Genomic DNA, 14775 nt, shown 5'->3' with positions numbered 1-14775 from the left:
CAGTGGTGAAGAGGATAAAAGTAAGTAAAAGTATTACCAAATGCAGTATGAAAATGAAATTGTCAGAAACAAATAGGAAAATGTTACAGCGATTTTAATTGCGTTCAAAGTTTGTGTTGGGTTTGTTTAATTTTTTCACAGGTTAGTTAGCTTAAGTAAAAAACGATAGGTTTGGTAGGTTAGATAAGGTTGTCAGGCTTTAATAGATTCTGTGTATTGTCATAACATTTTCTTACTTAATATTATCCAAACAAGTTCTGAAAATTTGGCACAATTCCATAAAGTCCTTCTGGTCCCAACCGTCTCCTATAACATTAACATTACCATATGGAGTGCTTTTGAAAATGATCCTTGGTTCATACTCACATCTCTGCTTGCTTTTCTTGCCCTTTGAGAAGTAATGAAACTTCAGGTCTTTATTGCTTTTTTTATTTCTGCCGCACACAATACACCGGTAACCTTACAACCCTTTCCTTCTCGCCACGTTTGTGTCACTGTTGACTGTCATGTCTCTCACCATGCCCAGCGCCAAGTCAAAACAAAGAATTGATACAACTTTTCCCGCCACTTAATGAGTGCTATCTAGTGGCCAGGCGCGTTTACTACGGGATTTCCATTACGTAGCTTTAAGAAGCGCTTCTTCTTTATACTCTCCTTGGCCCAGCTTGTCTCGCAGTGTGCCAGACTACCTACAGACAGCGTATTTATGGGAACATAATTTCTGGAGGCACGATAGAATTTCTGGATATTTTTTAATTCCCAATTCTATAAGAATATTGTATGATTGACAGTTATTAAATGTATATGTGATCTAAGAGATGCTACAACTCCCCAAAGTGCTGCTATAAGTAGTGAAAAGGAAAAATATATATTATTTACCAGACTGACCAATGTTATGAATATATCACGAACAAGATCTTTTTACTGTGCTTAGTTTTGACACCCGGGGTGTCTTATCTTCAGCAAATATTTATGAACTTATATTTACTACCTAATCCCACTGGGATAATAATTCATTTAAGTCACACACTACATTTGGTTGGTGCTGAAGCCACGTATCCTGTCACGCTTCTTAACTGTGGCTTGAGCTTTAACTTTTCCGTAAATTATATAGTCCTTATTTGTGGAATCATATTTGGAAGTAATTCACCCAAACTTGACTGAATATTTGTTTGTTGTATATTTTTGTTTGTTAGCACTTATTTGGTAAATACTGTGTTCGTTCGTATGTGTGGAGATAACCTCGAAGGAAGGGATGTATCAAAACATTGATCGCCATTACTAAGTACTAACTCCTTCCTCCCTCCGTCGACCAGCAAAAGAAGCTCGGTAAGACGTCTTGCAAGTTTGACACAGTACTTTTTGTATATTCATTCATGGGATAAGCTTTTAATTCTGTCGTGCTAGCCATGGGATTAATGTTAAGATCAAACATCACTTAATTACAGTCTTGGAGGTGATTTGTTTCACCACAAATAATTTGACTTACCAAAATATATTTATAGTCTAGTATCAATTTAATGTTGTGCCAGGTCCAACATATTCAGGTCATCTGAAACTGAAGCATGAAGCTATTTTCATTATTGGTTAGGAATTGATTATAAGTAGTAACTGAAATTCCGATTTCTGTACTAGAATTGTCCAGGACAGAGTTGTGACCTGTTTGTGGTATGACAGCTGTAGTATTGTGTAATTCTTTATAACAGGGAAAACATTCCAACCAAACATATTTTAAATTTTGATCTCTTGTGCTTCTAAACTACCATCTTTAGGACATTTTATGGTACATGTACTTTTATCTTCTTTACCACTGATTGGCTTGTTAGCCACTTGGGCGGTCGATCACATTTCTGTTATGCACTGTTGGTAAGTACGGTCAATTTAAAGCAGTGCACCGTTCTTTCGGTCTTTTTATATTTGTGCACCATTCTATCTCTCGGTGTTAGAAATATGTTTTTCCGAATGTTTAGACAATCTAAGACTTTTTCGTCTATGATATTTCTAATACCAAAAGAAATATAACCTAACTTAACCTACCCCTTTTTCTGTTTAAAAAAAAACATAGAAAATCACCAAAAACCAACCAAACCTAACCTTAATTTCAGACGAAAATATCATGGAAGAAAAATGTCTCAGAATTGTCTAAACAATCGGAAAAAAAAATGTCTAACACCGAGAGTTAGAAAGGTGCACCATTGTAAAAAGACTGTAAGTACTGTGCATGTACTGGCTCATGAATGTATCTGTACCTGTGCTGTCACAACACTCTCTGGCAGATTATTTTATCACTCCAAAAAGTTTGCCTTCACAATTTTCTGGACTTTTGGGTTATTCAACTTTGAGCTGTGAACCCTTGTGGGGCGGGCATCCGCCATCTCCAGGTATGGACACTCAACTGAGTAGTGCCCTCTGAGATGTTTATAAACTTCAATTAAATCAACCCTTGCCTGCATATAGTATAAGCTAGGCAGTTGTAGGTGTTCTAATCTCTGGGTAACTGAGAGGCCATAGTGCAGCAACCATTCTGGTGGCCTTCCTTTAGACCTTTTCAATCAACTGACAGTCTCTAACATATCTCGGGGACCAGACGAGGTGACAGTACTCCAATCCTGGGAAGCACCTCACTCTTGAAAAGCGTTACGAGGAACAGACCGTATAGATATCTGAGTGACCTTCTTATAAGCGGTCCGACTAATTACCCAAATGTACCCAAATATAGCCGCAATGAAGTCAAATAATGGTCCTACATGAATAAATCGGACTGCTAATCACTTCTCGACTAGTATTTGGTGTCAGAAAGTCACAAAAAATTGGAAAACTTACTTTAATCCGAGTTAATAGATCGCGTGCATGTACCGAGGGAGCGAGGAATTACCCAAATGTAGCCAAATGTAGCCGCAATGAAGTCAAATGATGGTCGTACAAGCGTAATTCGGGCTGTGAATCACTTCTCGATTATTATTTGGTGCCATAAAGTTAAAAAAAATTGGTAAACTTAATTTAATCTGAGTTGTGTTAGGTTAGATTAGGTACATGCACTTGATCTATTAACTCAGATTAAATTAAGTTTACCAATTTTTTGTGACTTCGTGACACCAAATACTAGTCGAGAAGTGATTGGCAGTCCGATTTATTCATCTAGGACCACTATTTGACTTCATTGCGACTACATTTCGGTACATTTGGGTAATTCCTCGCTCCCTCGGTACATGCACGCGATCTATTAACTCGGATTAAAGTAAGTTTCCCAATTTTTTTTGACTTTCTGATACCAAATACTAGTCGAGAAGTGATTGGCAGTCCGATTTATTCATGTAGGACCATTATTTGACTTCATTGCGGCTATATTTGGGTACATTTGGGTAATTAGTCGGACCCTCTTATAAGACCTACTAGCTTAGTTGCTTGATCTGCCTTCTCACAATGGCCCGAGAAGTTCAGTTTGCTGTCAACATACACACCCAGGTCCTTTTCACATGCGGTCTCTCTTAATGCTGTTCCCAGTTAGCATGATGTAGGGCTAACTGTGCAAGTTTACTAAATATGCTACAGTACGGTACTGTATTGTTTAAAATTTACCAATGGCTCTTGTTTTAAGAAATTTAATTATTTTGCAGATTATTTTATTCTTTATGGTCTCAACTGATTTTTTAATATTTTTAGGCTGCTCAATTAAAAGTCCAATGAGTGGGACTCTCCTTCGGGTCTTGCCGGTCATAGCTCGCAACCGCGGGCTTGCCAGCAGCTATGTCGCAAAAAGGTTGGGAATACTTATGGGGAACACTTCTGTGAACTTGGGACTGGAGACTCAGAAAGTGGCAAGACTGTATAGCATTCAGAGAACATCTGTAGTTGCTGCTTGTTCAGCTAAAAGAAACAATGAGTAAGTATATGCCTAAGTCAGGCGATGAGGTTTGGAAGAGAATAAATTGCATAGATGAAGTACTGATATGTTAAAAGGATGGTGGAAGTGAATGCAAGAGGTAAAAGTTTTGTTTAACAAAGTTGGCAGTTATTGTAGAAAAGGACAGTGTGTAATGAATGATAGAGTGAGAAAGATGTTGCAGAGATAGATTGATTAGTTAAAGGAACAGGTCATTATACTGTACTGTACAGTGTATCAGGAATTACAAAAGACTGTTCAATGAAAGCAAATTGTGTTTCCAAGTGGAAGAGCATATGAAGATCATAAGCACGTCAACATTGTCAGGAAAGTAGGTACTGTACAGTATTTATGAAACATTCTAAAGCAACTTTTCTTTTGTATTCAGTTTTTTAGCACAGTTTGAGGTTGAAGGATTAAATTTAGTTTAAGCTGGTGTTGAGTACAGCTGTTCCAAAATTTAGATGGGAATGACTTTATTAGATAAGAATTCATAATCTTGGAAACTTTTACAAAATTAAAAAAGATTCAGCAATACATAGCTTATGTAGTGAGTGCTTGAAATATACTGTATTATACTGTACAGAATAGTATATTGGTTTTATAAAGATGGGAAGGTAACTTATTAGGCTAACCATTCTTTGTGTTACAGGCAGTTTCTGGCAGTTCCTGGTTGTGCAAATATACAAAAATGCCACTACAAAAACTTTGGGCATCAAAAAGTGGAGATTTCTAGAAGCAAGAAATTATTTTACTATTTAATTGGGATAATGTTTATTGTTACTACAATCAATTGGGACTGGTAAGTGTCATGCCATTTATTTTTATTAATTAGTTTTGTATTATAGACCTTTGCTTGAGAATGAGTTGATACAGTGCCATACTCAAATTTAGACCAAAATTAAATGGATGATGAGAGGTTTAAATAGTTTTGCTAAAGAATGAAAGTTCTAGTAGTAAATTGCTGGTCACAGAAAAATAAGTTGACCTACCAGTATATTGTATAGGTAAACTGAATAAGGAGTATAGGTCTAGGTATATCTGCTTAAAAATACCCCGGTAAGTATTTCTTGTGGGTAGGCAGCAATTTGTATGCTCTCGGAACATCTCTATTTTTCTCATAAGAAATTAAGTTCAATAGGAAATACTATGATAAAAGATTGAAAACCTGTGGATCCTTACTTTATACTTTATCAATGGTTAACTTTACTTTATTTTAGGTTACCTTAGATTAGGTCAGGTCACATCACATTAAGTTCAGATATGCTCAAATAAGTGAAACTTAGTGTCAGTAGATTCAGTTTTCATTGCATAGCTATAAACAGTTAGGTACAAATGTAATAATTTTAGTATACAGGTATTTGAGTTAGGTTAGGTCTGGCTATGTAAGGTTACCTTAGGTTAGGTTACATTATGTGTGGGTATGTGGAAAAGATTAAACATACACTGTAGTAGAGATATCCTTGGCTTTGTGTCCTTTATTCCCTCTTTCTTTTTCTTAGCTTCATGTCTGCTGTTACTCTGAGTGTTTTTCATAATTTATGGTTTGTTGAGGTGGAGTGTGAATTAATATTTTTATTATACATCTATTTGTTTACATTACAGGCTTCACAGTTTTCATCCGCCCTTTACCATACCAAAAAAAGATCACAGTTGGTTGGCCTTAGCCTAGAATAGTTACTTTAATGATTTTTCATTCATCCTGTCTTAGGAGGGGGAGATGCCAATTACACTATATGTGTCTGTAATCATGAACTTTCTCTGTACAGTAATCAAAAGTTGCTTGTATGTAATCACGACCATGTTGAATCACTTTATCCAATTCATGTAATTGTCCATGGCTTATGATCATATGCCAAGGTAGCTCTTTTCTGATTAGTTGTGTCAAAGTTATGGTCTTGTTTGTTGAGCTACAGCTTGTGGGATATGTCATAACTTGATAATATGATTTTCAGGGTTAAAAAATACTGGACTGTAGATGCTGCTAGTGTGACTGAGGCTGATAGACCCAAGGAGGAGGAGGAGGAAGCTGTTGAAGAAGACAGCTCCTTGGATTCTTCATCAGAAGAGACTGAAGCAGAAGAGGATGCCAGTGATAAGAAGAAGAAGAAGAATGTGGGTTTCAGGGATAGAAAGGTGAGAAATTTCTTTTCAAGAAATATTTTTGTCAGTCTTGAAATTAGTTATAATTTAATCAAACAGTTCGGACAGTTTAACAATGAAACACATCTTTTTTTTATTTTTTTAAATAAATTTTAGTATTTTGTTTATTGTTGAAAATTTGTGGTCTGTCAATTGAAAGATTAAGGTATTGCCTTACCCAGCTGAATAGTTCACTGTGTATACAGGGTGTATCCCAAAAAATAATGCACGCTACATTACAGATTTACATGCACATCATATAAATGCATGTGTTACAACAACAGTACAGTATTGTATTGTCCTAACTTGTGGGAGAGCCTGCACATTAACTAGTGAGGACAATATTGCTGTTGCAATATAAGCATTGATGTGATCTGCAAGTAAATCTGGAGTGTGTTTTACTTTTATAAGGCACCCTGTATTGTATGTTCCCATCCTCAGTATTTTAAGAAGTTTTTATGTCTACTGTACATGTGTCCAAGCCAGCATAACCATAAATTGCAGATTATTGAGTATGAGAACCGCATTCGACAATATTCAACCCCAGACAAGATTTTTCGGTACTTTGCAACCCTGAAGGTATATGGTGATCATGGGGATCACGAGATATTTATGACCCCTGATGATTTCTTGCGCTGTATAACTCCGGGTATCAAGCAGCCCGAGGGTAAGACGCTCTTGTTACTCGCAACAGCAGAGGGCAGGACCAACTTTTTTCCCACCATATATATTATAGACACTTAAATATAAATCTGATTCAATAACAACTCAGGTGTAAGTTGAGGTAGTTGCAATATTATTTATTTATAATACAGTACTGTACTACAGTACTTACAGATTCCTCAACCATTCAGTGTTGTTATAGAATTAGATCTTTCTTCTCTCACTTCTGCTTTCACTGTTATAATTAAATTCATAAGAAATGAAAGTGATTAGACTCAGTATTGAAAAATATTCACTTCTTTATTTTTTAATGCACTGTGTTGAAGTAAATATGTAGCTTTTTTTTTAATGGACACATTGTGTTTAGCTTTTATACTCAGTATTTGTTTCTTCGATTTTTTATTCATTTTACATGATCAAATTTTTGGATAACAGACAGTGGAATAATAAAGGTCTTTTATTATATATATACCTCTATATATATATATATATATATATATATATATATATATATATATATATATTATATATATATATATATATATATATATATATATATATATATATATATATATATATATATATATATATATATATATATATATATATATATATATATATATATATATATATATATATATATGCTAACATGAATTCCTGTCCATAGTTTGATGATTGGTTTGTAATCTGAATAGTCCATGAAAATTTCTAGCGCTTTATACAGACATATAATTTGCATGACAAACTTTGGAGTCTCTGATTTATAATCAGTGAAGTGGACCAAATTTTGAAGATCTAAACAAAATTTGTTATGGAATTTTTCTCTTGTTTTATCCACCTTTGACCAGTGGAACTGGGCAATATTTTATCTAGACTGTGCCACCTTTGTCCATCATTTACTATTAGATTTACTAAATTTAATTACTGGGTATACAATACCTTGGAAATAATGTAAAAAAGTAAGTTGAGATGTTGCACAAGATAAAACCAGAAGGTTTTTACTACCTTTGTGCTGAATATTTTTCTCATAACCTGATGATCATCCATGTAAGCTGAAGTCTTAAATTAAGAAACTTTTGCTGAAAGTTTAAATGGCCCATCTGAATTAATTGTATGTTTTGCAGGTTTCAATTCTGTATACAGTAATGATCATCATGAAATAGATTTATAAGCTGCTGGGTATGTTTGCCTTGAGAGAAGTAAAAAGGTCTTATTTTCATTAGTTTGTTGAGTAAATTCAGTTGATGTCATAAAACCTATTTAACTAAAGGTGAATATGGAAATAAACTTTTTAATTAATTGAGTCTGAACACTTTGTGTTTATGAATTTAAGAAATTCCCTGGATGTAGATATGCATTAAGAGGAGAATGAGCATCTTAAATACAATGATTGCTGTGCAGTGTATATACGTAGCAGGTTATTTGGGTGTCTCTCCCATGTGTTTTAACAGTGGAACTCTGTCTTGTATAGTATTTGTAAATTAAGTAGTATTGTTTGGGAGAAGTATCATTGTCTATGATTAAAGATAATACTGTATACATGTACTACAGTATTATGCCACACTTCTGCATTATGATGCCCTGCATACAGTGCATTATTTGTTCATAACTGGGTTCCACTGTCAAAGGAAATATTGCCTTACTAAAGGGGAAATGCCACAGAATTATATACAGTATTGCAATGCAAAGATGCTGGTAACTTGTTGGCTGAGAATGATTTACTAATGATTTATAAGCTTTCATTGGATAATCATGTTTACTGGTGTACAGCAATATTTATGTGAGGAAACTCTATGTAGTTAACTGTTAATTATTAAAATAGAATTCTTATCAGTATTACTTACATTATGGTGCTGGTTGCTTTCATTCTTTAATCATATTAATATTGGTCTCCAAGTGAACTCTTGATTATTAAGTTTTTGTATGTGTTATTAAAGTTAACTTAAATTGATGAATATTAGTGTTAGTTTTTTGCCTTCACATCTATTTCAAGTTCTTCCAATAAATTTAAATGATTAGTTACCTGCAGTATTTGTGATAGTGATTCAAGCTGAAACATTTAGGATCGTCATTAATTTCACACTTTCAATATCGAATAACTTCATTTTGCATATAGTAGCGATGCTGTCTGATCATCAATGACAAATTTGGTTTCTCCCTGACAAGTTTCTATAGAGACAGAGATAATGGGTTGATTTCAGTTTTGGTGTGAAATTGTTTTGTGACCGGTTATTGCTTAGGGATGTTGGGTACACTACTTAATAAGTTTCCATAGACTTGATGGGTTTATTTTAATTATAATGGTAAGCATATCAGAGTAATTATGGGAAAAGAGACTTAAAAAAGCCTAAAATTGGAAAATTGAGCCAGGTTAATTAACAACATTACCCTTTGATCTGTGAACTGAAAAACTGAAGATAAGAAAATTCCTTAACTTGGCCATTTTCAGGGGTCTTTTCCTTCTAAAATCAGACAGTTGAGATATGGTTTGTTTCAATTTGATGAACCAGGTTTAGGCAGTAGCCTGTGAACTGTTGTCCAGCCAACATGTTAGGTGAGGAAGTTTTTTTCTCAATTGACTCCTACATTACCCTTGCACCACATCCCTCCTAGGTTTGTCTTTAGGACTGTAGGGTGGGCATCATTTGTCTGCTACTCACAGTTATGACAAAAAAATCAGTAATCCAGGAATATTTCTTGCTAAAATTTGCATTACTGTACAAAGGGTTTGATTTTTAGTACTGTATCCCATTATAAGTGAAACATTGTTGTATTAAAGACCAAAGTACATTTCACTGATCATTAATCAAACAATTCTACCAGTTAGATGTTGTGTGTAATCATGTACACATGAAAAATAGACAGCAAAGATTTTCTAAAGTAAACAGTTATTAAACTAGATTACAATAATTAGGAGGAAGATGGGTCATTATTTTCAGAATTGAAAATTTTTCCAGGGAATGATTTTTGCAGCCCATTTAAATATACGTGGCATCACCTAAAGCAGGGGTGTAAGTGTTAATTTGAAGCTTTAAGATATCAAAAATTTTCAGGGATTTGTAGCCCTGTGAGGACTTGGGGGAACTACAGGTATATTAAAGCCAAGCTCTCACAGGCTTTTCACGTAAGCTATGGGTATAAGATGTATACCAATCGATGGAAAATTTAAAATGAAAATGGGGAAACCCTTGTCTCAAATTCACACATTTGACGCTTATGCCCATTTCAGGTGATGCCTCATATATTTATGACTGAGCATTTACAATACCATGTTGTATATATTGTACTGTATGTTCCATTTATAAAAAACAAAACAAAAAAGCATTGACATTCTAAAACCTAGAAGTAATATGAGTTAAGTTGATCAACTACACCCTAAATGCTGAGGTGGCTACTTCAGTTTGTTATCAATGATTGTATGCTTATGCATTCTTGCCTTGCATTACCACCACTGGCATTTGCACCCAACATAATGATGAAATCAGGAGTACTCTACAAAAAAGTGTCACAGTACTGTACTTAATTACTAGAAAATAGTGTGCAATACAACAGACAATAAAGGACTAACTCGCGTGTGGCATTCCTCAGGATGAGCCGCCTCCCACATGAACATGTGATGTTATGTATGGTGGCCTGGTAAACTAGATCAATATTTGTTCTAATCTGTAACATTCTAGTGTCTTCCACTTACTATGGGTAATGTCTGAATGTATCATGTAGCATCACTATGATATCAAATAGATTGGAAGGATTTTTGATGTGTCAAAATACTGTACAGTACAGTACTAAAGAATTTTTAATTTTCCTCAAAAAAGTTTGGATGGATCAGATAGGATCTGGTTTAGTAAAATCTGGTTTAAAGGAGGTTTACTTTATTTCTTTATATGATTTTATCACAATACCTTGGCATTTCACCTTTGGCTTACTTTAAACCATGGGATAGACAACACCTTATCATATTCATTAGAAAAGTCTATTCTTGTTTAGAGTAGATTGGCACATAGAATCTCCCAGACATTTTATTTATTCTATGAATATCTGCAGCCTGAGTTTGAATTGTTGTTCCCTTTCAAGTACTGTACTGTAATTTTATCTCTGTTGAAGATATGTTTGGAAAATGAAAATCAGTTTTGTGCTTTACAAGAATGCAAATGCTTCCTACATTATGTGGAATGGCCCCAGCAAGCTTAAATGATTAATATTATTGTCCATGTATGTTTCCTCTTATTTTCAGTTTATTCTTTCACTTCATGACCTGATATCTGTCTTAAGTAACCTGTGTAAATGTCCCATCTAGAGTATGGTTTCAAATCCTAGGGAAATTATAGATAGCGATGGCTGTTGAAAGCAAAAGTTACCACTTGAGGTCAAAGGCTAATGAGCTTGGATATGACATCAGTACTACATACTGGTACTTAACAGCACTGACACTTTAATCCAACTGTTTGGATTAAATGTGGGTCTACTGACATCATTTCTATATAGAGAGTTAAATGTCTTGATATTATATTATTTGGGGAGGTTTTTATGGAGAGCTACAGTACACTGTTTATAGAGTTTTGATCATGGTAGGGTGTGCCCCATTGTATAACTATGTCTGGACTGAAGAATTTGGCCCCTCCCTCCTTCCAGTGGATCACAGTGAAGTTAGCTAGTTTGAGAGGTTGGTCTTGTGATCACTGTTTATGTCTGAAGTCTTAAGGAACTAGTGGATCGCACACAGCTAATGTGACATCATGGCTAATTAGCCTTCAGCCTTGAGTAGTAATTTTTGCTTTCAAGACTCCTTGGTTGCAATGGGAAGATTAATTATTTATTGAAATACCCTGAGCCATATGTGTCCAAAGTTTCACTATGTTTTGCTATTGTAGATTGAATGGGATATTGTACCAGTTATTTAGTCTGGATTTTGTCATAGAATGGGATTTCAGAATCAAAACTATATTTACCATATTTTTTTAATACACACTTGTAATACTCTGAATAGACTCAACTTATGAGATTCTGGTTTGTGTGTGTGTTGAAACAAACAGGCATTATTCATGTGGTGTGTGTGAACCTAAGACTAGGTTTCCATGGCACATCTGATAGGTGGTGTTGTACACGTGTTCCATGACTCACGTGATAGAACTCTGGACTCCTTCCCATAACACATGGGTTCAGTTCTTTGGCCAAGCTAGGATGGTGGGATGCTATTCTACTGTGGTGTGTTGAGCTGAGCTGCATCACCATGTCACTGCTTTAGGCTAACCCAACCTCTCTCACCTAGAGGTTGGCATTGCGTTATATTATAGGGAATGTTAAAAAGGCTACTATGTTATGCCAATAGTATAGCTCCACAACAATATGGTAACCTTCTACTTGTAAGATCTTTCTCTGGTATTGTTTTCATTATCCAGCCCATTGAACCTTTGAAATAGTGAACATTTATTAATTATTATAGTTATATCTAGTAAGATATTGTGGCCATTCAACTTATTGGAAGCATTTGCTGTGTGTTTACCTTCTCCTTTCAGTTTCCATTATGTAGTTAGTTGCTGCATCGATGTACTGTACTTGTATTGGAGTTTTTTTTTTTTTATACATTTTTATGGTTCATTGTTTAAGTTTTTATCGTGTGTAAGACTTTTTTATCTACGATTTTGTTTGATGTGCATGGTCCTTTGAGATGCAGCATGTACAGTACCCATGTCTTTTCGGCATTGTAGAGAGTAATTTTTTTATTATTTTTTTTAGTTTTTTAGAAGCCGTTTCTTTTCTTCTGCCGTAGATCATAGAGTACGAGAATCGAATTCGGGCATATTCAACCCCGGATAAAATTTTCCGCTACTTTGCTACCTGCAAGTTAATACAAAGGACTGCTAGTGGAGTTGACAGGACTGAGATTTTCATGACTCCAGATGATTTTCTGCGAGCGCTGACTCCGGGAATGCAACAACCTCAGGGTAGGAGTTGAGAAGAAATCCATACTGAAAATATATCAAGGAAATCATTTGTTGAATAAGTGACTAAATATTCTTATAATTTATGTTATTTAATGTAAATTTGTAAGTAATTTGAAATAGCTTCAATTTCAAGTTTTGAATATTAAAAGTTGAAAACATTTAACTTAAAAAAAAATATATCTTTTTTGTGCTATTTATCTAGATATTGTTAAAAAAATTTGAACTAAGAGTGGCTTATAGTATTGTTTTCATTACATTATCTGTGTCTTCAGAAGTTTGTTAACTAAAAATAACTAAACCTATGCAGTATTACAAGTATCAGTGCTTTGCAGTCCAGTGATTATCCATTGCTTTTAGAGTAACAATAATGTACACTGTAGTAGGTAATAAGCAGCATTGTAATTGACAGTGGTTTGCAGTCTGTCAGTTATTGTTTATTTTTGTGCTCTTGTCATGCCTAACTACAACATTTGCCTTGCTCATCTTTATACAAGAAGGTTGAAGATGTGTTTTCTTTTGAAAATACTGAGAAAAGACAGATATATTGTCTGTGAGCACAGAGAAGAGGAGGTTACTGGGAAGGTTTCAGTACCGGGTATACTGTATGCTCTCCGCCCATTTGCTTCAACTTTAGCTAGGATTTGGATGAATTGATCTCCTCATTTAAGCAGTATGAAAATGCAGGTTACACTTTCTATGAAATTTTTTTTTTTAAACATATTTGAAGTGTTTGTCCTTTGTGGCTTTTTAAAGAGTTTTTAATCTATAGCTATCAAACTTTGCTGTCACTACACCATGTGGCTTTTCCTCTAATAGAATTTGCAGTCTATATTTGGTATTTGAAATACTGTCAATAACTGTCATCAAACTTATATTAGAAAAGGAATTTCTTTAAACCAGTACAGTTTTTGATGCCTACTGACAATGGAAACTGTAATTTGTTATTAAGTGTCCTTTGAATGTGCATTTGATTTTCCAGTTTGAGTGCCAAGTTATTCTGAATTCCTGCAAATAATCTGCTGTCAGTTTTAATAAGAAATTATCAATCAATCAGAGTATTTGATAGCTCTTTCCTTGGGTCATGTTCATATTCTTCACTAAAGGAGATTTCTTGAGATTTTATCTTAAAATGTTGATTGTGATGATGATAAGTCAAGTTTAATTAAAAGAGCAAAAAATTCTCAATTAGTCTCCACCCAAACTATACAGGGTATTTTTTTTAGAACCCTAAAAGATTACTATATGTAAGGACATACAATAAGCAGGAACTAAGAATCACTAGAAATAGAGTCTGACCATATCATTGCAAATGCAATGATCAAACTTCATTCCTCAAATTAAAAAAAATTACACTGTATTTAAAGTGACCATGCCCTTAACTAGAGCATTGTAAAAAAATTAGATATATTAGCTTGGTGATTTTATAATGTTAGAAACACCCACAATCCTGACCAATTTCCTCTTGGCTCTTGCTTAAACAGACTGCAGTATATTTTTTTATTTTCTTCATTTCAAAATGAGGACATGTCTCCAGCCTGCCTGTAGGGGATATGTTTGATGGATGTTGTAATTAGGACACACCATGAGGGGAAATGGCTGTTTCATGCTTCAAGATGGTTTTTTGCTGTGTTTAACAGAGTTTGCTTAATAGATTCTGCTATTTTACCATAAACTGTGTAAAAGAAAGAGTTAACTATTTATTTGTCACTTTCATAAGTATAGCTTCTAATAGCTTTGGAAGGTGTATTGAATTTATTTATTTATTTATTTTTTTTTTTTTTTGCTGTTATGATGATTCTTAACTACCAAGATAAATACTGTACTCTTACCAGTATTCATCTACTGTATATGGATCCAGAAACCAAAGTTCAAGCACCAGCATTTGGAATTAGAGTTTCTGGAAAAAAAAATCATTTGATGACTGACAGTGTGGATGCTAGTTAGTTAAGAGTACACTGAAAATGTGTTTAGAATACAGTGTCCCCCACAAATTTCAGAGGTTCATTGTGAAAATATATTGAAATAGAATGAATCATAAATGTGCACAGTTAATTTCTGATGGGAAATAGTGGATTAGGTTTGGGTAACTCGGAAATACAGTTGACCCTTGTTAATTCGGACCCCTTTAATCCGGATTTCGGA

The 14775-nt window shown here is 34.3% G+C and overlaps 1 protein-coding gene across 13 annotated transcripts in view; it reads left to right on the top strand.

Annotated features, from left to right (window-relative positions):
- Positions 1 to 1179: 1179 nt before the first annotated feature.
- The window catches only part of LOC121868374 (calcium uptake protein 1 homolog, mitochondrial-like), a 42548-nt gene continuing 28952 nt past the window's right edge, over positions 1180 to 14775 (top strand). For 6 of the 13 annotated variants that reach the window (XM_042368924.1, XM_042368922.1, XM_042368915.1 and 3 more), the window contains exons 1-5: positions 1180 to 1329; positions 3664 to 3883; positions 4536 to 4685; positions 5839 to 6019; positions 12459 to 12633. In XM_042368924.1, coding sequence (XP_042224858.1) covers positions 3684 to 3883; positions 4536 to 4685; positions 5839 to 6019; positions 12459 to 12633 — 706 coding nt within the window. In that variant the 5' untranslated portion in view covers positions 1180 to 1329; positions 3664 to 3683. Of the gene's footprint in view, positions 1330 to 3663; positions 3884 to 4535; positions 4686 to 5838; positions 6020 to 6529; positions 6693 to 12458; positions 12634 to 14775 lie in introns of all 13 variants that reach the window. The other 7 variants (XM_042368925.1, XM_042368923.1, XM_042368916.1 and 4 more) reach the window with 2 other exon arrangements.

Source organism: Homarus americanus, unplaced genomic scaffold (genome assembly GCF_018991925.1).
Source record: "Homarus americanus isolate GMGI-L3 unplaced genomic scaffold, GMGI_Hamer_2.0 scaffold19318, whole genome shotgun sequence".
NCBI lineage: Eukaryota > Metazoa > Arthropoda > Malacostraca > Decapoda > Nephropidae > Homarus > Homarus americanus.
This window is presented reverse-complemented; position numbering and strand designations above follow the sequence as displayed.